The 27,204-nt window shown below is 43.4% G+C and overlaps 1 protein-coding gene across 1 annotated transcript; it reads right to left on the bottom strand.

Annotated features, from left to right (window-relative positions):
- Positions 1 to 306: 306 nt before the first annotated feature.
- Positions 307 to 17,142, bottom strand: SF3A3 (splicing factor 3a subunit 3). Its single transcript, XM_008151153.3, has 17 exons — positions 16,979 to 17,142; positions 16,663 to 16,710; positions 15,362 to 15,414; positions 15,151 to 15,256; positions 13,538 to 13,610; positions 13,078 to 13,169; positions 11,880 to 11,962; positions 11,123 to 11,261; positions 10,245 to 10,313; positions 9,387 to 9,454; positions 9,115 to 9,222; positions 8,060 to 8,129; positions 6,081 to 6,245; positions 5,878 to 5,988; positions 4,610 to 4,700; positions 2,271 to 2,326; positions 307 to 612 (listed from the first exon to the last, which is right to left on the bottom strand). The coding sequence occupies exons 1-17, from the start codon at positions 17,072 to 17,074 to the stop codon at positions 535 to 537; spliced, it is 1,506 nt and encodes a 501-aa protein (XP_008149375.1). The 5' UTR covers positions 17,075 to 17,142; the 3' UTR covers positions 307 to 534.
- Between the last annotated feature and the right edge of the window lie 10,062 nt (positions 17,143 to 27,204).

The raw sequence follows: 27,204 nt of genomic DNA on the forward strand, positions 1-27,204 counted from the left end.
TCAGATATAGCTAGGGCAGTGGTCGGCAAACTCATTAGTCAACAGAGCCAAATATCAACAGTACAACGACTGAAATTTCTTTTGAGAGCCAAATTTTTTAAACTAACGCCACTTCTTCAAAATAGACTCACCCAGGCCGTGGTATTTTGTGGAAGAGCCACTGAGTTAGGGTAACATTTGTAACCTAATAGGTGCTCATTAAACCTTAGTTGCTACTGAAGTGTATGAGAAAGTGGTAGGGATGTGTTCAGAGCTAAAGGATGAGTTAGTCCATAATCCAGGGCTTCAGAACAATACACATTCAGAACAAAGGCTGGTTTTATTTTCTGACAATGTTTTTTTTTTTTTATATAAAACAAAGATAAAACTCATCTCAACCCTACAATCTGCCGCATGCCTTGTCTCTACAAGATGCATGCTAGACCGTAAGACTAAGTAGCAAAGAGTCTTTAGGAGCATTTGGTCGGGAGAAATAGAAAAAGCAGATCTCAGGGGAGCCTGGGCAAGCCCAAAGCTGAAATACACTCCTGAACACTAGAGCAGTCCTTGTCTCTTCAGATCCTCATATGTCTTCTTATTCACAACATTCCCACTGGAGTCTTCATACTCTTCCTAAAAAAGAAGGGATACAGTTAGCTAGGCCTCCTGGGAGAAATGTTTGGAACCAATGTCTGGTTACCCAAGCTCACCCTGGCCGGGGTCCATGGCCTTCATCTAAGATAGCCCTTCTCAGCTGGGGTTTGGGAAGAGAATTAAGCCCCACTGCCTGAAGGCACCCACTCTGTGTAATGAACTAACTTCTCTCCTGGGGATCTAGAACGGTCCCTCTTGTGACCCATCCTTGGCACATATGATAAAGTCGTTCATTCGAATCACTTCCTGTGTTTAAGATGTGGAACCCTGGTTGAGAAAGGCTGACCTAAGACAACAGTTCAAACGGTTCCCAAGAATCCTAGGTTTCTGCCCAAGAGGCCACTGCAGTCAGGAAGGTTGAAAGGGAGGCCACGCAGGCCGAGCTTCCCCACTTCCAGAGCAGTTCTGTTTTCTTCTATCTTATATACAGGAATTCTACGTTACAGTGTGGAAAGAGCGTTTGTTACTAAAAAAACAAATATTGAAAACCATTGACCTAGGGTACTCCTGCTTGCCACTTCAAAATTTCAGGAGATCCCCCAATTCCCTGTCATACAATCTTTCATGTGTTATTGAAGGAGATGCTGGTGGTGAAAAAAAAATTTCAGTGGGAGAATATAACTGATCTTAAGACACAGATTTGAAGTCTGATGCATTAAAAAAAAAAAAAAGTCTCATGTACTTAATATCACTAATAAATTAGGCTGACATGTCTAGAGCCAATTTATAGATATTGTCATATTATACTCTGTATTGCAGTGAATCAGGGACCATTTTTTTTTTTAAAGAAGTATGAATAAAGGACGCCCTTTTTCATTCGTGTTGGGAGGTGTTTAAAAAGACTCTAATACTATGTGTCACATCCTTTTTTTTTTTTTTAATATATTTTATTGATTTTTTTACAGAGAGCAAGGGAGAGGGAAAGAGAGTTAGAAACATCGATGAGAGAGAAACATCAATCAGCTGCCTCCTGCACACCCCCTACTGGGGATCTAGAATGGTACCTAACTTCTAGATCCCCAGTAGGGGGCCCAAAACCAAGGTACATGCCCTTGACCGGAATCGAACCTGGGACCCTTGAGTCCGCAGGCTGACACTCTATCCACTGAGCCAAACTGGTTAGGGCATCACATCCTTCTTTAATTTTTTTTTTTTTTTTAATTGATTTCAGAGAGGAAGGGAGAGGGAAGGATAGAAAACATCAATGATGGGAGAGAATCACTGATTGGCTGCCTCTTGCACGCCCCACACTGGGGATCAAGCCCACAAGCCGGGCATGTGCCCTTGACTGAAACTGAACCTGGAACCTTTCAGTCCGCAGGCCGACCCTCTAGCCACTGAACCAAACTGGCTAGGGCTTAAGTATTTTTTAAATTGATTTTACAAGAGAGGAAGGGAGAAGGAGAGAGAAAAATAGAAACATTGATGAGAGAGAAACATTGATTGGCTGCCTCCTCCTGCACAGCCCTACCCGAGCATGTGCCCTGACCAGGAATCGAATCTGCCACCTCTTGGTGCAAGAGTTGACACTCAACCACTGAACCACACCAGCTGGGCCCAGGGACCATTTTCCCCTCTACATGGTGATGGGGGGCTCTATCATTTCATGCTGTTCCTGTTGGAACATTAGCACTCACCTCAGTGTCAGGCTGCCATCGTTCTGATGCCTTCTGCAGTTTCAGCTTGGCCCACACTGCAGGGGGGGTGGGGGGGGGGAGGAGAGAAAAGGGCAGACTGAGTATTCAGTGGCTACACAGTGTTACAACCTCCCCCCGTTCCCTCCCCCACATTAGGGTTCCCCTGGATGACTCTGCTCTTGAAGCTTTTGCTTGCCCCAAACTAGAATTTTGGTTCTGGACCACCTGTACACACCTCCATTGCAAATTTACCATAATCTTTGCTTTCCTGTAAAAGAAACATTGACTCAAATAAACCAAAGACCTCTTAGAATAACAGATACTCTCCAAGAAAGAAGTAAATGTGGTACAACCTATGGGAATTATTGGCAAAAGTGACCTTACTGTCTTAAAGTTCATGATGAGTAGTGATTTTCATCTGGTGTGCCACAAGAATGTTTAAAATATGCAACACCTGACTAGTTAGTTAGGGGCACTGACCTCTTTTCCCTTAGACTGTAAAATAAAAAAAGGACAACAGCAACACAACAATAGCTGTCTGGTGTGAATGAATCAAAATTATACCTATTTTTATTTTGTCAGATGAGCTAGAAAATATAATCGATTTTTGTTTTGCCGTAGAATTAGTTTATGTGTGCCATAAGATGAAAACGGTTGAAAGTCGCTGTGATAGAATAAAAAGGGAACACCAGACATTACCGAATATGTTTACTTAAAGTCGGGTGAATATATTTCAAAGACTTTAGAGGGGAAAATAAAAGGTGAAATTCCATGACCAAAGAGTCTGACAGATAAGATGGTTCAACAAAACGGAGACATTAAAAGAAGAATCCTGACAGTTCAATAACAATTATCCCAATGAAGACAAAACGGGGGAAGACATCTACAGATGCCACCACAGCTTCAGAGGGGTGATCACCATGTACACAAACGGGACAGATACAAAACCAGAGAAAGAACGACTGAAATCTCTAAGAACCGTGTCAGGAAGGTGCACTCTCAAGACAAAGCGCTACGTGGAACAGACAGGACAGGTCTGCTGCCAGAGAGGGAAAATGATAAAATATTAATAGATGAAGATGAGAAGGCACACCTATTAACTTCCTATATGCTTCCACATTTCCCATCAAGTAGGACAATCTCTAAACTTGACAAGATTAGAAGAAATATCCCAGAGACAAAGTTGAAGCCAAGAAGGGTTAAAGATATAATAACTGAGACAATACATGAGAAAGTATTTAGCTCTGGCCCAGCATATAGATGCTCAAGTAATCATCTTTCCCTTCCTAGATAATTGCTTTAAGTTAGCTGAAGCCTTCAGGTCCTGATAATATGTGGGACCCTGTCTCAGTCTTTGTTCAAGCCATTCAAGAATCCAACCCAGAACTTGTGTGCATGCATATGAGCCTAACCAGTGGTTAAGGACAACAGGGGGGTGGGGACATGCATGGGGAGGGGTGTGGGATGGGAATGGGGGGATGAGGACAAATATGTGATACCTTAATCAATAAAGAAATTAAAAAAAAAAAAAGAATCCAACCCAGAGTGGTACTAAAATACTGGAGATTGGAAATATTGTCATAATTATCTTAAAGAAAAGGGATGTAGGAAACTGTGGACCAGTTAAGAGGGATCTGAAAACAATTAGAAAAGAATGGGACCGCGTCTGGGCATGGAGGATTTCAACAGCCCCAGAGATGGGAGAAAAGGTGAGCTGACTAAGCAGCTGAGTAGAGTGACATGTACACTTGAGAATGAGAGCCTGAAATTTACCAAAGCTGAGTGATGAAATTCATTTCTTCTCGATCTAACCAGCTGAAAGCGAAAACATGACAGATGAGAGACAAACTAAAAGAAAAGCCTGCAAGGAAGATGCCAGTGGCAGTAAAAGCTCCCACTGCCAGACAAACAGAAAGCAGAACAGGTCCCTCGGTGCTTTAACACAATCCCTGACGTGCGTCCCTTCGCTCTTTCTCCAAGAGGTATTTTGCTGCTGTGTTTCTGTGTATCTGATCTGTCACTCAGAAATAAGCTTCTTGAAACCAATACTATTTCTTCCTTCATATCAGCGGTGCTTAATACATATGCCCATTCACTCAAAATCTTGCATATAGCATTCAGAGACCTTGGTTAAAAGCCCTGTTTTATACTCAGCATAGGACTCTTCTCTAGAGAGAAACAGTCAGTACTGCTGACCCTCAAACATGCAGCAACGTATGACTGTAGTAGCTGTCACATATCCACAAGCTGCCCTTCGGCCTGGATACACGAGGGGGTGGGCCAGTGAGCTGTAGGAGTGGCCACTTGGTCAGGCTTAGGAAAGAATCAAGTTTACTTACAAGAGACAGCATCTTCAATCTGTGTCACATTAGCAAAGTGGGCAGTGTTTGGGATGCCCAGACACCTCATGCCATGAGCATGACGCCATTCCTGGAAGGAGAGAACAAAAGGACAATGTGAAGTGGAAACAGCTGAACAAAGAGCACTCATTCCACTCACCTCATAGGCCCTAACCTGACCCTTACAAAAGACTTCACTTAAAGGCTGCATTTTTTTAGGTTCGTGTTTGTAAACAGCTGGCTACAACTGACAAGAGGCAGATAAAGCAAAGCAGCGTTGCACTGTTTACCTCACTGGGCTGGTTTATGAAATCTATATCCCAGATCTAGTCCTTCAGACAAAACCTGTGTCAAGTCCACAGAAAAACATCACAAGTCTAGTCACTTCACATGCAATCCCCACCATCAGTATGATTAAGGGTTACTGGTCGCAGGTCAGTGCCGCCTTTATAAGTAAAGAAGACTGTTTACCAGATATAAGCAAGGATATGAAAGAGAGCAGGGAGAGATGCTGACGCAATGACAGTTTCAGCTAAGGGATGCCAATTCCAATTCGTTGGAAGTGGTGTTGAGAAAGATTCAGACTACTCAGGGGCTCAGCACAAAAGACCCAGGACCAATTAGCAATATGTATGTCTGAAGGAGGGAGTTCACACAAATTTGCCATCCTTGGTCTTGCAAGTCTTTTCCATTCTGTAAAATTTCCTTCCAAGTACTAAGATGTGAAGACCGAAACAAAACAAGGGTGAATCCACTTACTGGAGTACCACCCAGATAATGCCTTGTCTCAAGAATAGCTTGATAAATATCGTCCCTTTAGGTTTTTTTTCTTCTGAAAAGGCAAAGGCCCATTTAAGACTCAAAGAAGGAGCCCTGACCGGTGTTTCTCACATCAATGTTTCTCTCTCTTTCTCTCCCTTCTTCTCTCTCTAAAATCAATAAAAACAAAATACCAAAACACCAAAACATATCCTAGGGTGAGGATTAAAAAAAAAAAAGACTCGAAGGAGGAGGCAGTCAGCCCCTTCCTTGGTTCTATTAGCAATGGGGAAGAGAAATGACTAAGGAGTCGAGATTGATCTAAGACAGAATTCCTCCACAAATTGTGTCGGGAGCCCTGGCCAAAGGCTCAGTGCCGCATGCCGGACTTCGGACCCAATCCTCCGTGCTTCCCTTAAGCTGTGACCCTCTCAGGCTGCTCCTGTCCTCTTCGCTAAGACTCAGGTTTTGTACTTCTGTGTCCAGAGAAATGGCTCTGAACTCCTTACAGCAAAGTGCCGCTGGAAGGCCTTGGGTCCTCGGTAGGTGTAGTTCCCACAGATCTCACAGTTGTAGTTGATGTTTAGGCCGTGGAGTTTATACAGCCAGTAGGGAATGGGCTGCAAGAAATGAGAACAGAACAGTCTCAGGAGTGTCTGCGTCTGCTTCCAAAATGGGAAATGGGGAGAAAGACGGGCATGCTGGGACTTACTTTGCCATCCCAGCCCAGGGGCAGGTTTTTGGGGTTGTAAATGATCTCGTTCTCTTCATCTTCACTTTCACTCTCACTGATCTGCTCTTCCTCTTCTTCTTCTCGCTCTTCTCCTGTCCTTGCCTGCTTGCGTTGGACATTTTCATGAGTGAGATGTCGCTGTTCCTAAGTCAGGTCCATAAATGAAAAGGGAAGTCAGAGAAAAGTAGTGAAAAACAAGAAGGCAAATTTCCTCTTTTCTCGAAACCCTTGCTGACCCCTCGCTCCCAAGGACAAGGTTTTCTTTCTCGTAGAATAAAGGGAAGCTCTGCCTTTGTGTCGAAGCTCCTATCAGCAGGCCTTCCCTGATCCCAGAGGAGAAAGTCAAAGGTTCTATGCCACTTGCCTAAATTACTCACCTGAGGCCACAGACTACCACAGAACAACGGAAGACAAAGTCTCTGAACTCTTTCCTGAGCCAGTCCTTTCTCCTCCTTCCTTCTGGTAATGCCCTCACTAAGATGAGAAGCTTCTAACTTGCCCTGAGTCTCTCCTCATTCCAGTCCAGCTTCCATTCTGTTCCCAGATTTATCTGCTTAAAATAACCAACCTAAAGGTACACTCAGCACAAAGAACTTTTACTGGATTTCTACTGTTTAAAGGACAAAGTCCAAATTTCTAAAATAACTCACCAAATTTTTCATGCTTACCATTTCCTCTACCTGAAATATTTCTTAGAAAACTCAATACATGTATTACAACACATCTCATTTATCTGTCTCTCACAAAGTGGGTATTTCAACAAGGGCAGAAATCTGTGTCATCTTCACTACTGCACCCAAAGATTCAACACAATGTCTGAAAACCAATAGATGTAAATAAATGGTGATACTGACAGAAATCATATCAGGACTTAAAGAGAGCAACTACTGGAAACCAGTTTCTCTGGAATTCCAAAGAGAATGGCGCCACCTTCTGACAGGAAAATCAAAATGCTCTCAAAGGAGGGAGAATGTAGTGGATACACCTTATTGTCAAGGACACAAATTAGCCTCCCAGTCATCCTCAGAGGAGTGGAAATTTGAATGGCTGCCAACATAGCAACGCCCAAGTTCACTGTGGAAAACACAACTGTCCCCAGTGTCCAATGTCTGGCTAGCCTCCTTTTAGTGAAAGCAGCTGTAATAGAGGGAACCAACAGGTGACTCTAGATTTGAAGCTATTATGTGTGGTCTTCAAACAGAGCAGAATGAAAACATCCATGGCAACTGACAGACACATAAACAAGCCATCTGAGCCAGAGCCATCCACTCAATACACCACGTGAGCACTGAAAAGGGAAAGGCTCTGGGCTACTGCAGGGACACTGGCCATCTTCTCTGGGTGAGTGCTGCCCTTCCTTCACCTTCTATCCCTAAAAGAGAACAACTTTCCTCTGACTCCTCCCTCTTCTTTCTGAGATAAGCATCCTGGTCAGGTTAGGCCTTTCCCACCCCAACCAACCTCCAGCTCCTTAAAAGAATATTCAAGGAACAGCTTACAGACAGCTTTGTACCAGCTCCAATAAGTTTCTCACAATCGTGTAAACATGTAACGCCTCTTCATAGTCAGTTAGTTATACCTGAAAAGCTGCTGGGATTAGCCTTTCTCTTACTTGCCTTTTGAGTGTCTGCTTCTTGGGTTACCCCCTGAGTATATTCGGGAGCTCAGGCAAAGAATCCGCACCACTCTGAACACTATACTGAGAGGGGAGTCTATTCTCTCTGTCCAGCCTCATGGGAATTGGGCAGGCTTGGGAATATCACCTAACAACAGACACCTAAGAACAGAGCAGGACCTCACCAAAGGGCCAAGTCCCCTGAGAGAACTCCATTTTCTGCTGACCTAGTTTAACACCTCCTCCTCCTCCTTCAATCCTAGAAAAAAATCCTAAGAGTTCATATTTCTCATACTCCCATACCTTGTAGCATTTATAGCCCTCACCAGAGTCAGTTACTCACCCCAAGAATCTCCACATATTCGTAGATCTGGGCTTCGAGGAAAGCAATGTCTTTGTTCCTCTCAGTGTCTCTAACAACAAAAAACAAGCGGTATCACTCAAGGGTTCTTTTAACCAACGCCTTGTTCTCTGTACCTGAGAACATGTATTTGACAGGTGCATTAAAGATCATAAACACACAAGAAATATGCTGTGAAAGCAAATGCTCTGTTGAGCTCAGGACGCGCTGATAGAAGTACTGAGGTTATTTCTGGGAATGCATGGAAGCTTCCTTTGACCTCATTCAGAAAGTGGAGGACGTACCTGGATATTTAAATTTCCATCATTATAATCTACAAAGGAAATGTGGTAGAGAAAGTGAGCTCCAGAACAGGCAGATTTGGGCCCAAATCCTAGACGTTGCTACTTAGTAACTTTTTCTGAGTTACCAACTGTAAAAATAATTAGGATGACAAGTACTTTTCAGCGTTGTTGTGTGAATTAGAAAATAAAATAAAAAATAGCCTGTATAAGCATGTGGTTCAAGAACAGATTCAACTGTCATTAAGAAAAATAGATTTAGGCCTAGCTGGTGTGGCTCAGTGGCTGATTATCGACCTATGAACCAGGAGGCCATGGTTTGATTCCCAGTCAGGGCACATGCCTGGGTTGCAGGCTTGATCCCCAGTAGGGGGCATGTAGAAAGCAGCTGATCAATGATTCTCTCTCATCATTGATGTTTCTATCTCTCTCTCCCTCTTCCTTCCTCTCTCTCAAGTCAATAAAAACATATCTTTAAAAAAAAAAGAAAAATATACTTAGGAAAGTATTTTTTGAACCTATCCATAAGCTATTAATGTAAAATAAAGGTACCTAGAGCAATTTCAACATCAGAGACTTCCCCACTTGCCCGCCTGAGTACAAACTGTGCCCGGTTTATAACAAGGACAGCACTTCCTGCCGTCAGCAGAGAAAAGGAGCAGAATGGACCTCTATGGATCAGTAATGGCGATAAAGCAGGCTTCACGGAAATGACATCTTAAAACTGTAAGCCGCGGTGCTGCCCCCGCCACTCACCGCTTGGTGCCCTTTGACTTGGGGTTTTTGGCGAACAGGGAGGTGTCCAGCGCCTCCAGGGACTTTCCTTTGGTGCTGAATAGCCTCTGGGCTCGCTCCTCTAGGGTCCTAAGGAGACAGGGGAAAGGATTTCAGGATTACTTTATCATACAGGCCTGCTTATTTCTGCAGTAGGGAGGGAGGGGTGAGAGAAAGAATGGTATCAGAGCCATGCAGAAGATCATGCAAACACAGTCAATGGGACAGTTATGAAGGAAAAACCAGTCTCTTACCCGCCACACTTCAGGCCTAAAGCTAGGAGCGCAGATTTCAATCTGTCCAGACCCAGGGAGGCCAACTCCTACATAAAAAAGAGACAAGTTACAACTTTATTTAAATAGATTTTGATAAACAACAAATGCTCAAACTTAGGTCTTAGGAGGCTGGTGATATGGCTATTCCTGAAGCTGTGGCAACACCATACTTTCCACAGCCAGCCTCCTAGCACAGTCGTCGGCAAACTCATTAGTCAACAGAGCCAAATATCAACAGTACAACGACTGAAATTTCTTTTGAGAGCCAAATTTTTTAAACTTAAACTATATAGGTAGGTACATTGTTATTAACTTAATTAGGGTACTCGTAAGCTGGCCTTTGCTAAAAACTCAAGGGGCCAAAGAGCCGCATGTGGCTCGCGAGCCGCAGTTTGCCGACCACTGTCCTAGCAGTAAGCTCACCCTCTCCAAAGGATGGACTCTGGTCAAGTTCACAAATAACGATACTGGCAGTGTTCCATTACTTCCACTACAGCTGAATAGAGCCTGAATTATTATTTCACAGTTTTCAAAATACTTAGGTTTAAGTTTTTTTTTTTCCCTTTCCCTTTTTCCATATTCTTCTAGATGCCTGGTCCCAGGAACTGGTCTTTTTCTTTTTTGTTAATCCTCACCTAAGGATATAACTGAGGTATGTGCCCTTGACCAGAATTGAACCAGAGACCCTTCAGTCTCATGCCTATGCTCTAACCACTGAGCACTGGCTAGTGTGGAACTGGTGTCTTACCATAGTAAGTCCATGGCATTAAAAACAGGAAATTGGTCCCTTGGAAAAGGGAACAGGCAAGACCAGTACATTGGCTAAGGAAAACATACCTCCCAGGAGGAGAAAGCAGAGAGGTCAAGATGGGCTCCAGCATGTGTCAGGGCACTGCTTGTCTCTTTCTGGCAAGAACAACAACACAATGTTTAAGATCGAGGTTTAGAATGAAGGCAAGGGAGCAGCTAAATTACCAGGTGCCAGTTGGCCCTGTTCTTATATATATCCTATATAATAAAAGCATAATATGCAAATTGACTGAACAGCGGAACGACCATCCGGAGGACCATCTGGACAACCATCCGGGACCACGCTATGACAACCACTGGCGCCAAGCCAGCCAAGACAGTGTGATGCGATTGGTTGGGGGCTCGGCCATCGCCTCATGATTGCCCCGCAGAGGGAGTCCCAGGCCACCAACCGCGGGTCCCAGCGGCCGGAGGGAAGCCGGTGCCAGCAGCCGGGGGAAGGAAGGCCTATTCTTGCACAAATTTCGTGCATCGGGCCTCTAGTGTATGAATAAGAATCAAATTCCTACAAGAACAGAGCAAAAACAAAAAAACAACTGACGGCACATTCTCTCTTCCTGAGAGTTCAGGAAAACTCAAGTTTATCCCCAGGATTTGTGAAAATACATAGTAGAGATTTCTAGCACATAATTTATCTGTTCTTGGTCAGCAGGAATGGATAAATACAGCAGTAATGACATGGTTGATGCAAACCCTGAGCCTAGCCAATGGCAAGTGGACCTGGAGCAATCTCATTCCAAAGTACACAGAGAAAACCTATCACACTGGGCAGAGAACTCCTCATGGTCACCACTGACCCTGAGGGATCAGCATACAATGCCCTAAAGCAGAGGCTCAAGATTAAAGTAAAATAGTTACTTTAATTCTCTGGCATGTCCTCCACCCACACCCCCACTGAAGCTCACCGGCCATCCCGGAAAGGTACCATTCTCCCACTTCTTCTCAAAGTCATTTTGAATCTTCCCAAAAAGTTCATTCTGATCTTGGAGGGGCTTCACTCTATCTGTGTAATCCTGAAGGTACTCAAGCAGCATCTCCAAGTATCTACAGACGAACAGCAATACAGAAAAGCAAAGAGGGTTTCCATTTCTGATATATTGTTATGCCCTGTAAAATATACTTAAAATTTTTAAAAATACTCCTATGTTTTAAAATGAGCTTACAATTGACTTTTTTCCTATCATGTCATCTTGATTCTGACCTCTCCTATATCTTCTTGTTTTCTTATAACTTAATTCTAAACACTAAAGTCTAAACTCACACATAAAAGATTTCAGGTACAAATATTTTTTAAATTTAATTTACTTCAGGTAAGAATAAAACCTTATCACTAACCAGAGGTATAACACAAACAAAAGTTAACATCTATACATCAGACCCAAGCACTTCACTTTAGTCACAATCTGAGAAAGTTTAATTTTTCCCAGTAAACTCCAAAGACAGAGGCAAAATTAAGAACAGTGTGGGTATAAGTTTGCAGATATGCTCATAGACACACATTCTTCCAGAACCAGAATATTATAAAGGTTTAAAAACCACATCCTTCAAAATCCCTATCCTTTAATAAACCTGAGTCATTCATGAAGGCCTTTCAGGCAACAATTTTTCACATCAAATAATCTAATCAAATCCACTAGAGGCCTAGAAGCTAGTAATGCTTACCTCTTGTACTCTGCATTCTTCCTTTCTTTAGGAATGTCAAATAACTGGTCAAAGATAGACAGGTACGTGATATAATCCAGCTTCTGGAAAGAAGAGAGGTGACGAGAGCTTCAGTTAGTTTTTCCCACCAAGTTAAAGTATAATCTCCAATAAATGAAATTAAAGTAACAAGGCCTGGCTCATTTTAGTCTTTTTCTGTTCTATCATTGTATTCCTACACTAACTGGGGAAAACAGCAGACACAATTAATGCTGCAAATTAAGATCAAGTTAATAAACAGCAAACTAAAAGAAATACTTGTTGAACACGTACAGGTACTTGGTTAAATACTAACACCCACTATATCCTAAAATAAGGTCCTGGAAGGTGCATTTATTCACTCATTCAATCACTTATTGAGCATCTTCAGACCAAGTTGATGGATACATACTAGTATGAGAACAAGACAGACATGGAACCTGTCCTCATGGAGCTTAAAGTTTAGTCACTGGACTTTTGGGACATTTCCTCACAACTCCAAGAGGAACTTACACACTTCCTCGAGGCCTTTCTGAGATTGTCACCTTAAATTGTATCTCTTGTGGTAAGTTATTTTTGTAATGTCTTTAAAAAAAGACATTATATAGCCCTTTGCTGGTGAGATTGTTTTGTATCTTCCATGCACCATGTACTATATGTGCCTAACACAGTAACATGAGATTTCTAAAAATTTTTATTTTTACAAAAGCAAAATATGCCTGTATTAATACAATACTATGCTTATTGTTTTCACTGTAGAAACCTGACATTTTGCATACTGTTTCTTTTTTTTTTTTAATCCTCACCAGAGGACATTTTTTCCCATTGATTTTTAGAGAGAGTGAAAGGGAGGGAGAGAAATAGCGAAACATCAATGTGAGAGAGACACATCGATTGGTTGCCTCCCACACATGCCCCAACCGGGGCCAGGAATCCAACCTGCAACTGTGGTACATGCCCTAGACCAGAAATTGAACCCGAGACGCTTTAACCACTGAGCCAAAAAGGCCAGGGCTTTGAATACTGTTTGTCTAAGAAAAAAACCCCACAGTACCTCTTTAATATTTCTCTAACAGTTACAAAACAAGGAAGACACCAACTGCTGTAGGTCTAGGAGCCCAGCCCAGCGTCCTGACTCCCCCTGAGAATCAGAACCACTTTCTCCTCTCCTGGGTCTTACCTCAGAGGCCTTCAGGTTAATGTATTTGAGGTAACAGTCATGGAGATCCAGATAACGACCGTATCCCTCTTCATCTGTGAACTCCACCAAATCTGAAGGAATCAGAGATACCAATGATTCAAACACTAAAGGACCATTTTCTTGGACTTGGCGTTTCAAATGGACTGCTAGTTCCTCGTTCCATGAAGCAGCCCTTCACCCAAATGTCCTCCCCAGGCTCACAAAGTAAGCAGGCCTCGGCTTTCCAGGTCTACTTCCAGTGAATCAGAGCTAGGCTAGCACAAGGTTGGATGCTGTGTCCAAGGCCAATTTAGTAGGTCAAGCTAGCTCAGAGAAACCAGCATAGAGAAAGCCAGTAAAATTTCTCCGGGGCCCTGTTTTCTAGGGCTCTAAGGGCAAACTGAGCTGTCAGGAACTTGTACTTCTGCTAGTGCTGGACAGGAAACTAAGTCCTACTTACTTTGTGCTTCTTCACTTGGATTCTCTCGAGCCTTCAGGAGCTCCTCAAATTCCACTGACATTGGCACGCAGATCTGATGAAAAAAAAAGAGAGAAATGCTCAGGTGGGTTTTTCAACATAAATTTTGCAATATCACAAAAATGGGCTGTACAGAATGTGGGACTTCTGACACTTTATTTGGTCTTGATTTTCCTTTAGAGCCTACTGCTGTTTTCCATTTACCATTTTCTTTTCCTTTTTTGTATTGTTTGACTAAATATTGCTAAAGTAACACGTGCTCACAAAAACTCAAATACAAAAACGCAAAATGAAAAATCAAAGTCCCCCTTCAATAATTCTACAAAGAAATAGCTACTGTTAACAGACCAGTTTTAATGCCAGCCATTCCAAGTTTTGCTGCACATTAGAATTATCTAAAAGAGTGTTAAAATTGGTTTCAAAGATGCATTGAAACCAATTAAATGAGAAAGTACTGATACCTGTATGGAGGAATCAGTACTTTTGAAAAAATATATTTTTATTGATTTCAGAGAGGAAGAGAGAGGGAGAAAGAGATAGAAATATCAAAGACAAGAGAGAATAGAATCATTGATGGGCTGCCTCCTGCATACCCCACATTGGGGATCGAGCCCACAACCCGGCATGTGCCCTGACTGAGAATTGAACCTATGGCTCAACCATTGAGCCATGCCGGCCGGGAGGTAGCGGTACTTTATTTATCCCCAGATGATTCAAACGTGCAGAAAAATTTGGAAACCACTGCTTGGTATTAAATACACAAGGTGGGGCAAAAGTAGGTTTATAGTTGTGAGCACATGATTACTTATTAATTATTGTATTATTCCATATGAAAAACTACAGTACTACTTTTGCCCCAACCTGTGTTTGTACAAGCACAGACTAGCCAGTGTAAGGTTATTTTATTTTCCACATAAACTTATTTTTTCCTACTTAGTATATCTTGAGCATCTTTCCAATCAGTTATATAACCATTTATTCATCGCCTTTCTACCAGGGCTGGGATATGGTTGACACACCAGAATGGTACTCATGTCTTCTCTTTTGGTAAGCAAGACTTTACACCCTACCCTCTAAAGGAGGTGGGGAGACATCCGTAAGTGTGTAAGAGTACCTTCATCCAGCCTCTTTGTGTTAATTGGATCCTAGGTAGCAGATTTCAAGACAGTTAAGAGCACAAGCAATTTATTGGGAGGAGGGAGTAATACCCATGAAAGATTAAAATGGGAAGAGGAGGACTGGGCAGGGAAAGTCTAGACCGTGATACAGTTAGGATGAAATCTTCAGCAACCCAACGGGGAACTCTGGAACAAAGATTACTTGTAAAAAGTCTCATATTGGGCAGAAAGCCAGGCTGTATTACCCCCACTGTGTTTAGTCACTGGCTGGGGACTGCCCAAGAACAGAATGGATTTGGCTTAAAGCTGAGGGGGATCCTAAAAGAACTGGATTTGTAGGATGTACTCTACACTTCCTGCAGCTAAACAGCAAGTTCTTTTTAAGGAACATCTAAGTGGCACATCTCCATTTTCCTTACAACTTTTCTATAGTAGGCTCTTAGGCAGGTTTGGAGAAAATACTTTTTAAGGCCATACCTCATTTGGGTGCTTCCGGTGGAATTCTTTTATTTGCTTGAGTCTATTATAGAATTCAGCAAATTCATTGGGTCCTGAAATGGCATTAAGCTCCTCCTTTCGTAACCTGCAATTTCAGAAAAAATCCAGAGAACATATAGCATAAAGTCAGTCCTTTACCCATGGCTCCTATGGAGCACTAATTCCTGGATTGGCTGTGACTGTCACTTACCCATCCTTATCGTCATACAAATCCCTCAGGTTCCCACTGACTTCCATGTACCTCTGAAAGACAAACACAAACCCATCAGAATGAAGCGCTCTGTATAACTATAGAGCTAAGCAACCAAGAAGGGCTCTCTAGTCAAAGTCCAGGGAAACCTTGAGATATGGTATTATGAGTGCCTGTGCTTTCTGGTACTTTTAATAAATAGCACTGATTCCTGGTTAGTTTTAAAAGCAGGTTAATTTAAGGGGTAGCAGAGAGTTCCTATATTTACATGCAACTGATGCTTAACTTGCCCTAAGAGAGTCATAACAGAGAGCCACATGCTAAACAGCAGTTCCCACCTAAGACCCTCAAAGACAAAAGAGTGATCCAAGATGATTTTCGCTTCTTCAAAAAGCTTGACTGAGGAGTACACAGGCGAAAACATCACACAGCTTCCTTTAGATTCAAACTTAGGATGGAGCAGGTACATAGTCCCTTCTCTAAAACTTTTGGAACCAGATCTGTTTCAGAATTTGGAATTTTTAGGTTCAGCAAGGTACCATATATTATGTAATATCCCTGGTGGAATCTGGAACAAATATTAATAGTTCTGCAGTAAAACTTATGCATTATTTACTACGTGGGATAAAGTTCATGTCAGGTTTTGCCACCAAATATTTACCCAAACAAACAAACAAAAAAGGTTTTCAGAGTATTTTGGATTAAGGAATTTAGATATGGGATTAGAGGTAAGGGACTAGAGATTGGTAACATGAATTACCTCCTAAGAATTCAGTAACTCTGATTAGGTCTTTTATTCCTTTCTGAACAGATTTCAAACATATGCAAGAGAGCACCGTATAATAAACCTCCATTTACCTATCACTCAGCTTTAATGAGAGTCAACATTCTGCTTAGTTTTCTAAAAGTAATAAATTGAACTATCTCTAGGCAAATGCAGGCAATGTAGCAAAAATACTTCAGAGTGGTGCGTTCTCTTTCGGAGAGAAGAGAGAGTACCTTCTGTGCCTGAGTAATCGACTACTCAGAACTATTCCTTGCACATCCATGGGATATAGGAGGCTGTAAGAAGGGGTGTCTTTCCAAGTAATGAAGAATGAATGAGCTCCCCATTCAGAGAAGTGAGGGAGGGCAGTTCAGCACCCTCAAGCTTAGTAGCCGCGTGGACATCTCCAGGCAGAAAACCCGCGACTGGCCAACCTGGTGATCTTTGGCCAGGGCTCAAGAGACCGCGCACCCCGCCTCCTCTCCCTTTCCCAGCTCATTCCAACCCAAACAGAAGCGGGCAGCGGGGCACTCACATCTTGCATGGCCCGTGTGCGGTGGTCAGAATTGATCTGGTCCCGGAGCTGAGGAAAGACACAGGCGCCGTTAGTCGGGGTTCTGGAGTTGGAAAGGCCGCCCGAGGGCGGAGCTTACCCGCTTAGGTCTTAGCTGCTAAACCAGCAGCCCCTGGGGCGCTGGGCCCTGGGATGAAGTTACCGAGGCGGGACCTCGGAGAGGGAGCCCCCGAGGAGGCGGGGAGCGGGGCGAGTCTGAGGGTCACGGAAAGCTCTCAGAGGGTACCCCGAGCATGGGGCCCAGCCGCAGAGGGAGTCCCTGCCCGGGCCCACTCACTGTGGACTTCTTAGTGAGCATCTCTTTGGCCATGACGTCCATGAGCCGTTCCTTCTCCTCATGATAGCGCCGCTGCTGCTCTAAAATTGTCTCCATTCTTCCTCCGCCGCCGCAACTCAATTCAGACCACCGACAGGGCCGGAAACAACTGCTGCCGCCTGGCGCGCCTGCGTCCCCACGCTGCGCGTCCCGCGGCACCAAAGTTCCGCGGCGCCGGAAGTGCCTCGGGGACTGGAGGGAAAGTGAACACCACAAGGAGACCGAGATGGCAGCAGTGCCCCCTGCTGGCGGGGGGTGTGGTGGAGGATGGCGATGGTTTGCAGGTGCCTCTAGGGGGCACATAGACATCCAGGAACCTGAGGTTTCCGGCGCTTTCCCGAGGCCCTCCAGGCGGACAAGGGGGACTTCGTGTGGACTGAGGAGTAGTCAGGGAGCATGGATGGGAATCGGAAGACTGAAACTTAAGTCCCTAGCTCTCATTGTGACTTTTGCCAACATTTCCCTCCTCTCTGGACCTCAGTGTCCTTGTCAGTAAAATGGGGATGATAGTGTTTTTATGTTGTTTCTTTTGTGAACGAAAAGAGGATCCTATGATAAAACCGACAAGTCCAGTGACCAAATGTAACCTCACAGAGTGATCTGATCATGAATTCCTAACTGGGTAGGTCATGGTGAGTAGTCATGCCACAGGCATATAACCTCTTTGTCTTTGTCCTCATTCAAGGAGTGGGGATATTTTTTTCATTGATTCTAGAGAAAGTGGAGGGGAGCGGGGGAAGGAAGGGGGAAGGGAGAAAGAGAGAGAGAGAAACATTGATGTTACAGAGACACATGGATTGGTTGCCTCCCACTCATGGGACTTGCAACCCAGGTACGTGCCCTTGACCCCTTGACTGGGACTCAATCTGACCCTCTGGTGCACAGGCCAATGTTCTAACCACTGAGAAATGCTGGCCAGGACGGCATATAACATTTTAAAAAAATGTTTTTATTGATTTCAGGGAGGAAGGGAGAGGGAGAGAGATAGAAACATCAATGAGGGAGAGAATCATTGATTGGCTGCCTCCTTCATGCCCCAATGCTGGGGATAGGAATCGAGCTGAATTGAACCACAACCTCCTGGTTCATAGGTCAATGCTCAACCACTGAGCCACGCCAGCTGCACTGCATATAACATTTTTAGTAAAGAGTTTAGGTCCAGTCTGGCTAGTGTGGCTCAGTGGTTGAACATGGACCTATGAACCAGGAGGTTCCGGTTGGATTCCCAGTCAGGGCACTTGCCCCAGTTGCGGGCTAGATCCCCATTGTGGGGCGTGCAGGAGGCAGCTGATCAATGATTCTCTCTCCTCATTGATGTTTCTATCCCTCTCGCTTCTTCTCTGAAGTCAATAAAATATATATATATATATTTTAAAAAAGAGTTTAAGTCCATTGTTCTTGTGCATCTAGGTAAACACACCTTTGAAATACCAGTGTAATCCTCTTTTTCAGAACTCTCTTGGCCAGCAAATATTCAAGGACAATGGGATTGTCCAGGACCACTGGAGCAAGGGAATCTAGGGACTTCTGTTAGGCAGCAATAGTCTTAGTCACTTCTTCGGCTATTTGTCTGATGATGGTGGACAGATTCCTAGTTATATTCTTGTTGACATATATTCCGGCACTAGGGACTAATATGCTGAGTATACTTTGTCTTATTTTATCATTACTGGCCACCATTTCCCTTTTGGGCTTCATGATCTGCCTTTGGTCCTGAGGAAATAGTTCTTTGTTAAAAGAATTTATGGAAAGGCTGGGATTCTTATGAATAGACTAGAGGCCCGGTGCATGAAATTCGTGCGGCGGGGGGTGGGTGGGTGGGTAATCCCTCAGCCTAGCCTGCACCCTCTCACAATCTGGGACCCCTTGGGGGATGTCCAACTGCCGGCAGTCGGACATCCCTTTTGCAATTTGGGACCACTGGCTCCTAACCGCTCACCTGCCTGCCTGATCACCCCTAACTGATCACCTGCCTGACTGGTCACCCCTAACCACCTCTGCCTCAGCTCCCGCTGCAGTGGCTTCGTCCAGAAGTACGTCCGGAAGAATGTCCAGAAGGTCATTGGGCTGTCTGGTCTAATTAGCATACTATGCTTTTATTATTATAGATAAAAGAGTCACAAATTGCTCCAACAGGCAAGTGCCCAAACATTGATATGCCCATTCTTTAGTTGGGATATCTCCTCCAGTATCAAAAATAAGATGAACCAGGGAGGTGCATAAACACTCCTCCCCACACACACCTAAGGATTCTTCTTTATGGATTCATTCATAAATATGCCAAGAGAATTTTTCCAACCAAAGGTGAAACAGTTTGCATGCTTTGCAAAATCCAACAGGTTTGTATCCAATTAAAGCAACAAGTTTACATAATTTGGTTATATCTTTCTTTCTTTTTTTTTTTTTTAATAATTCTTTATTGTTTTTTTTTTAAATATATTTTATTGATTTTTTACAGAGAGGAAGAGAGAGGGATAGAGAGCTAGAAACATCGATGAGAGAGAAACATCGACCAGCTGCCTCCTGCACACCTCCTACTGGGGATGTGCCTGCAACCAAGGTACATGCCCTTGACCGGAATCGAACCTGGGACCTTTCAGTCCGCAGACCGACTCTCTATCCACTGAGCCAAACCGGTTCCGGCTGGTTATATCTTTCTTTTTAAATTTGTCACCTAGATGGTTAGAGATCAAGTAAGGAAGAGATTGGGGGCATATTTAAATTTAAATTCAGTGAAGATGATAGGGACAATGAATAATAACAAGCAGAGGGCAGATGTCTCTGGTTTTTTAATACTCTCTACCTGAAAGGTGAAATTGGATATAGGTTGATCTAGGAAGACAGTGACATTGGGAACCATATTAAACTTGGTAAATGGAGCAACAAGTGGCAGGTATTTGTCTTTAATTGATTTAGGGTTTGGGTGACGTCCAACAATCAGTGAAAATTTCAGCCCTTAGCAGCACTCTCAGAGAGTTTTAGTAAAATATTATTTTTCAGAGAGAGAGAGAAATGAGGGAGAGAGTAAGAAAAGGAAGAACAATTGGGTCTGTTATCATGTTGATAATCTTCTCAAAAATAAAGGGTAGCCTTATAAGCAAAGACCAACAAGAGATAAAGACAAGAAATTTAAGTTAAGAATCTCTGGAAGAACTTGTGTGACGCAGGCCTGGTCCATTTTCTTGGAAATAGTTGTTTACTTCAGCTGTTGTCTTCTTCTCGTCCTGTTGCCTGGATTTTGGTCTGAGTTTGTTTCAGGGATGGGCTGGGAAGCCCCATTTTGCTCAAGGGTCTGGTTAAATGAGAAATGAATCCATGAGTCAACGCCACGGAATTTAGTAATAGATTGGTCAGAAGGACCTGATAAGGTCCTGTCCAGCTGGGACTGAAGAGAGTCTGCGTTGGTGTCTTTTCCAGCAGACAAAACGCCCGGGCCTGAGGCTCTGAGGACATTCCTTGTCTCCCAGGAGCCACTGTTATGTTGTAGGGTGTTGATAAGCTCCTTGCAGTGAGGTAGGAGATCTCCTTTGTTAAGTACTGGTTGGTGCAGTTCTTCATCTAGGTGCATAGCATGACCTGTGATCATCTCAAAGGCGAAAATTTATGTCTTCCAGTGGGGGTAGAATGAAAGTTAAGGCAGGTTCAGGAAGGCCTTGGGCCATGACAGACTAAATGCCATGCAAATTTCTCCCAACCTAGTATTTATTTTTCCATTGGTTTGTTCTACCAATCCAGAGGATTGGGGATGATAAAATGGAAATGCTGATAGATATGCCAAATTTTACAAACATTTGAACAATCTGTCCTATAAAATGAGTTCCTCAATCACTATTAAGTTCTTGAGGGATTCCTGAAGTTAGAATAATTTTTTAAAAAAATATTTTTTATTGATTTCAGAGAGGAAGGGAGAGAGAGAGAGATAGAAACATCAATGACGAGAATCATCGATTGGCTGCCTCCTGCACCTTCCCCTCCCCGCCCCCTCCATGGAGCCTGCAACCGACCTGGAATCGAACCATGACCCTGACCTCCTGGTTCATAGGTCAATGCTCAATCACTGAGCCATGCTGGTTGGACAGACTAATTTTTCCTAATAGGCCTTAGCTACTGCCAGGGCCATGGCAAGGGAAAGCCTCAGCCCAATGTGAAAACACACAGATCATGACTAGCACGTATGTATAAACATAAGAGAAGGGGAAGTTGGATACAATCTAATTGCCATACCTCTAAAGGACCCATTAGTAATGGAAAGTGGCCCAGAGAGGCATGCGACAGTTTCCCAGGGTTATATTTTGGACAAATTTTGCCAATCTTATATGCCTGTGGGCAATAGTGGGTGAAGAGTCCCATTAACATTGTTTTCTTCATTGGATCATTTTCTCAGTGTTTTAAGGACTTAAATCATCGATGAAGTTTAAAATCTCCCTTTGGAGATTGTTGGGAGGACAGGGCAGTTAGTAGGGCCTATCTATAAGCATCAAGAAGAATCAAAGGAATAGCCTTGCTTAATCCATTTCCCTCCTCCATCCTCCAGAGAAATGGCATGAGGTTTACCTAGTCTTTGGTATAAGTGAGGAAATGGAGGGAGGGTAGAAATAGATGGATTCTATAGGCAGGGTTGTTGTTATCTCCTGTGAAATAGCCAATTTCAATTCCTTGCACTTTGGGGTAGAAGAATGTCCCTGAATGTTAACAAAAAAAGGCTCTGAAAGTCAGTATGGCATCTGGGAGTGCCAGGACATAGTTTGTTTTTATTTTTTTTTATTTTTATTTTTATTTTTTAAAATATATTTTATTGATTTTTTACAGAGAGGGAGAGAGAGTTAGAAGCATCAACGAGAGAGAAACATCGATCAGCTGCCTCCCGCACACCCCCTACTGGGGATGTGCCCGCAACCAAGGTATATGCCCTTGACCGGAATCGAACCTGGGACCTTTCAGTCCGCAGGCCGACGCTCTATCCACTGAGCCAAACCGGTTTCGGCTGTTTTTAATTTTCTGTCCAGATGTGGTAGGGAAACCTACCAGCATGGCAAAGCCATGGGTTACTCCAAGAGCATATTTTCTGTCAGTGTAGATATTGACAGTTTTATCTTTGGCTAATAAACGTGCTTAGTAAGGGCATGTAATTCTTCCCGTTGGGCAGGTTTGGCCTCAAGTAGAGGGCTGGATTCTATGGTTGTATCAAGGGAGACAATGGCACATTTAGCTCTGTAATTGCCATTGGGTCCCCTTAAATTGGGTCCCCTTAAATCGGATCCGTTGGTGAACCATTCATAGTCTACATTGGGAAGTGGGGTTTCGCGTACATCCAGTTGTGGGGTAAGGAGTTGGTCAGTCAACATAATACAGTCACGGGGGATGTTATTCATCTGGAAAAGGAAGTAGGGTACAGGAGAAAGTACTAGTAAGTTGCTTTGAGTGATAGTAAGGTGGGGTGAAGACAGAGGAGGACTTTATATTTGGCTGGATGACTAGCAGAAAGATTCTGAGTATGAAAAGAATTAAGGAGAGTTTCAACAGAGTGTGGAACATACACAGTAAGAAGAGATCACCATCTTTTCAGTAGCCTTATAAGGATGGAAACAGTGACAACTGCCTTAAGGCAAGGGGGAAGTCCTTGAACAACTAGATCTCATTGCTGACTAGAATATCCTATAGGCCTATTTTACACCCCATGAGATTGAGTAAGTACCCCTAGACTCTAGAGCATTCTCTTCGTGGTCATGAGTGAAGAGGTGAAAAGGGAGGTTATATAATTTGGATGCTCTAGGGTCTGAGCTAAGGTAAGCTGGATTTCTATTCTTTCAAAAGATTGTTAGGCCCAGCGGTGTGGCTCAGGGTTGAGTGTCGCCCCATGAACCAGGAGGTCACGGTTCGATTCCTGGTCAGGGCACATGTCTGGGTTTCAGACTTGATCCCCAGTAGGGGATGTGCAGCCGATCAATGATTCTCTCTCAACATTGATGTTTTTCTCTCTCCCTCTTTCTGAAATATATAAGAACATATTTAAGAAAAAGATTGATGGACATCGTAGGGGGTCAGAAGAGGGATTCTTGAGTAGGTCATAAGTGGTTGCGACAGTAAGAAAAAATTAAGAAGCCAGTTCTGACAATAACCTGCAAGTTCTGAGAACCCCTAAAGCTGTCTTTTTGTTTGAGGAAGGGAGGAGTTTAAAATGCCATGTAGGCTTGATGGGTCAAAATTTAATCCTTCTGGAGTTAGGAGGTGTCCTGAGAATGTAACGGAAATTTGACAAAATTGCAGTTTCTCTTTAGAACTCTTATGTCCTTTGGAAGCTAGATTACGCAGTAAATGGAGGCTGTTAGTGAGGCCAGCCTCTGCAGAAGGAGAACATAAGAGTAAATCATCGCCGAAACCGGTTTGGCTCAGTGGATAGAGCGTCAGCCTGTGGACTGAAGGGTCCCAGGTTCGATTCCGGTCAAGGGCATGTACATTGGTTGCGGGCACATCCCCGGTAGGGGAGTGTGCAGGAGGCAGCTGGTCGATGTTTCGCTCTCATCGATGTTTCTGGCTCTCTATCCCTCTCCCTTCCTCTCTGTAATAAATCAATTAAAAAAAAAAAAAAAGTAAATCATCGATGTATTGGAGCAAAGAGGACCCACATAGGAAGGAAATGGTGGCTATACGGCCTTAAGGATTTGGGGGAAATAAGCCAGGCTTTCTCTGAATCTTTGGGAAAGAACAGTCCAAGTAAATCATTGGCCTTCCTGCAGAGGTCAATAGCTGAAAAAATGTCAGCTTTCAGAAGGAACATTAGAGAACAGGGTGTGGGTGTTGGAAATCATGGACTGTCAAGGAATGACTATATTATTTATGGCTGAGGTCTTGAACAAATTTCCATCCTTTTCCATTGGGTTTGCAGATGGGTAAGATGGGGGTAACACAAGGGCTGCCCCTAGGGATGATTAGGCATCTATAATAATAAAAGCATAATATGTTAATTAGATCAGATGACCTTCTGGACAAAGCCAGGGCTGCGAGGGAAGCCCAGGTCCCGGGTGCCAGCAGCTAGGGGAAGGAAGGCCTACTCCTGCACGAATTTCGTGCATCGGGCCTCTAGTGTGTACAACATATACAATATATATATTGTATCCTAGCCAAGGCCTCAGGATTTAGGGGGTATTATTTAATACTAGAGGCCCGGGTGGGGTCCCTTGGCATGGCCTGTGGGGATCAGGCTAAAATCAGCATCCAACATCCCCTGAGGGATGTAGTAGTGTGCGAAGCAGCCAATGGCCAGGGAGGAGCTGTTCCTGCTCATCCTGGCCCGCTCATTCCAGCCCTTCTCATCCCGGTCAGCTGAGCGGCGCTCCGGTTGTGGGAGCTCACTGACCACCAGGGGACAGCTCCTGTGTTGAGCGTCTGCCCGTGGTGGTCAGTGCGCATCATAGCGACCGGTCGACCAGTTGTTCAGTCATTGGGTCACTTAGGCTTTTATATATATAGATTGAGGAAGAGTTTTTGGGGGTCTACCTGTGTTTTACTTGGGGGTTCTGAATGCACATGGCCCACATCAGGCTTGGACTGTGCCCACGGGCTTTTGGGCAGCACTTGGAGAACAGGATGTATGTAGTTGATGAGACTAGTTGAATAAATGGGGATTTGGGGGAGAACCACTCTAGAGATAAGTTCCCTGGTGAGAAAAGGAAATATGGGCTTGGTAGGTTTCTAAAAAGTCTCTTCCCAGGAGGTGTATGGGAGCTGATAGAATGAGTAATAAATGATAATAATTACCGGTAAGAGGTCTCAACTGAAAAGGGATGAGTAAGGATTTAGGGACTGTCATAGGTTGGCTGGCTGCTCTGACCATCTAGATAAATTCAGAACTCTGGGGAGTTGAGGACAGATAGGGTGGCTCCAGTGTCCATTAGAGCTCTAGCCACTTCTTCCCCAATTTTTATATCTATTTCCCCCAATTGGTTTGTTTTAAGTAGTGGAAATGTCCCCTTCATGTCCCTGGAGCATCTCTAGACCTGCTTAAAGAATGAGGGTTGGTAAACATTATCAGGGTTAAGTTATAGTCATTGTTTGTATTTGAGACAGTCCCTTTTAAAATGTCCAAGTATTTACAGAAAAAAAAAAAACCCCACAAGTTTCTGATTTTGATTTTGAGAGACTGGTAATTCGGGGGCATGTCTCTCTCTTTTTAAATTTTTATTAGTATTTATTTTATGTTGAATTTATTCCCAGGTCATAAGTTTTGTTTCTTCAGTTTCAGCTGGGATATTTTTCTGGGATGTATTTCCCTCTTCTGGTTTAGGAACAATCTGCACGTTTTCAGTAAGGATCCTGTGTGTCACAAAGAGAGCTCATGTATGGGTTAATCCACCCATGAGCTCTGGAAGTTCCATACCGCATCCTGGGAGCTTTATTCACCTGAATGTGCTCAATGACCAGAGAATCTACATCTAAACCCTTAAGTTCAGCATCACTCTCTGCGTTTTTTAGCACGTGCAGCAAAAATTCAGCAATCTTTGGGCCACCGACCCTGTGTCCAGCCCCACTGTTTCACCTGGGCACACCTACCAACTCCACAGTGTAACGACGGGATGACACCCATTGCTTCTGGAAAGTGACGTCCTTCAGATACTTGGTGGCTTTTTGGACATGCATACTCTTGATGGCCTGGGCAGTTTCACGAGTGTTCTTAAAGTGAACACGAAGATTTGAACCTCTTGATTTGTATGATTTTGTGGGTGTTTCTGGGTCAAGTGAATAGAGAACCATTTTTAGAGGTCACTTCTGGCTGCTTTTGAGAAGAGTGGGGCATCTCTCTCTCTCTTTTTTTATTTTTATTTTTAATTTATTTTTATTGAGGTATTATATGTGTACTCTCTCTCTCTTTTTAAGTATTTATTTCTCAGCTTTAAGAAAATATATATTTTTATTGATTTTAGAGAGGAAGGGAGAGATAGAAACATCAATGATGAGAGAATCATTGATCTGCTGCCTTCTGCACACCTCACACTGGGCAGAGAGCCTGCAATCGAGGCATGTGCCCTGACCGATAATCAAACCAGGACCTCCTGGTTCATAGGACAATGCTCAACCACTGAGCCACACTGGCCAAGCAGGGCATCTCTTTTTAATTGTTGTAGTTGGAGTGCCAGAGCTTAGCAATCTTTTCCTGATAATCTAGGGCTATGTAGCCCTAGGTTTCTGTCTTTCTCTAAAGTCTTACATAGCTGGTTAGCCAAAGAGGCTATATTATGGGGTTGTTTTGTGGCCCAGTTAAGGTGATGTTTTACTAAAGTACTAAAGGCTTCAGAAAAGCTAGCCACAATGATGGAATTGAACAGATTGAGAGTTTCATTATTCGATTTTTTAATCCCTGAATTTTGTTGGAAAGTCCGTTCAGATCTATCAGAATAGTCAGGGACAGGTTTGTCCTTTCTCTGTAGACAACGGTGTATGGCTTTCCAAACGACTTGGCAAGGAAAGATTTGGGAAGCCCTGGCCATCAAAGTCCTCCCGAGGTTCATTCCAATCAGCGGCCAACAAAAATTTCCAGGATAAACATTTCCTACAAATATGTGAATAATATGACAAAGATCAGAAAACCCAGATGATAGGCATTGATAATGAGATTGAAATGACATTCAAATTCAAGGGAATTAATCTTAGGGTCAGGGAAGTCCTTTACTGGGGCCATAAATTCAGACTTAGTCCAAGCGGCATAAGAATTGTGATGGTTGCCGAAACCGGTTTGGCTCAGTGGATAGAGCGTCGGCCTGGGGACTCAAGGGTCCCAGGTTCGATTCCGGTCAAGGGCATGTACCTTGGTTGCGGGCACATCCCCAGTAGGAGGTGTGCAAGAGGCAGCTGATCGATGTTTCTCTCTCATCGATGTTTCTAACTCTCTATCCCTCTCTCTTCCTCTCTGTAAAAAATCAATAAAATATATTTAAAAAAAAAAAAAAGAATTGTGATGGTCGCCATCACCCAATTCAACCTTAAAAGGAACTATTAAGTAAGGGGGAGGAAGGTCTGGTGCATTAAGAGAAGTAGACATCAGGAGAGAAGAAAACAGGAAGTTCAGAAAGAGCAGAAAAGGGAGAAAAAATTGGGGTGTGAAGTGGGAGTGGTGGAAGAGGTGAAGAGGGTGTTTTTTCTGGCGGGTTGTTAGTAGGTCTAGCTTTATTTTTTAAAAAAATATTTTTATT

Source organism: Eptesicus fuscus, chromosome 9, assembly GCF_027574615.1.
Source record: "Eptesicus fuscus isolate TK198812 chromosome 9, DD_ASM_mEF_20220401, whole genome shotgun sequence".
In the NCBI taxonomy this organism is placed as follows: domain Eukaryota; kingdom Metazoa; phylum Chordata; class Mammalia; order Chiroptera; family Vespertilionidae; genus Eptesicus; species Eptesicus fuscus.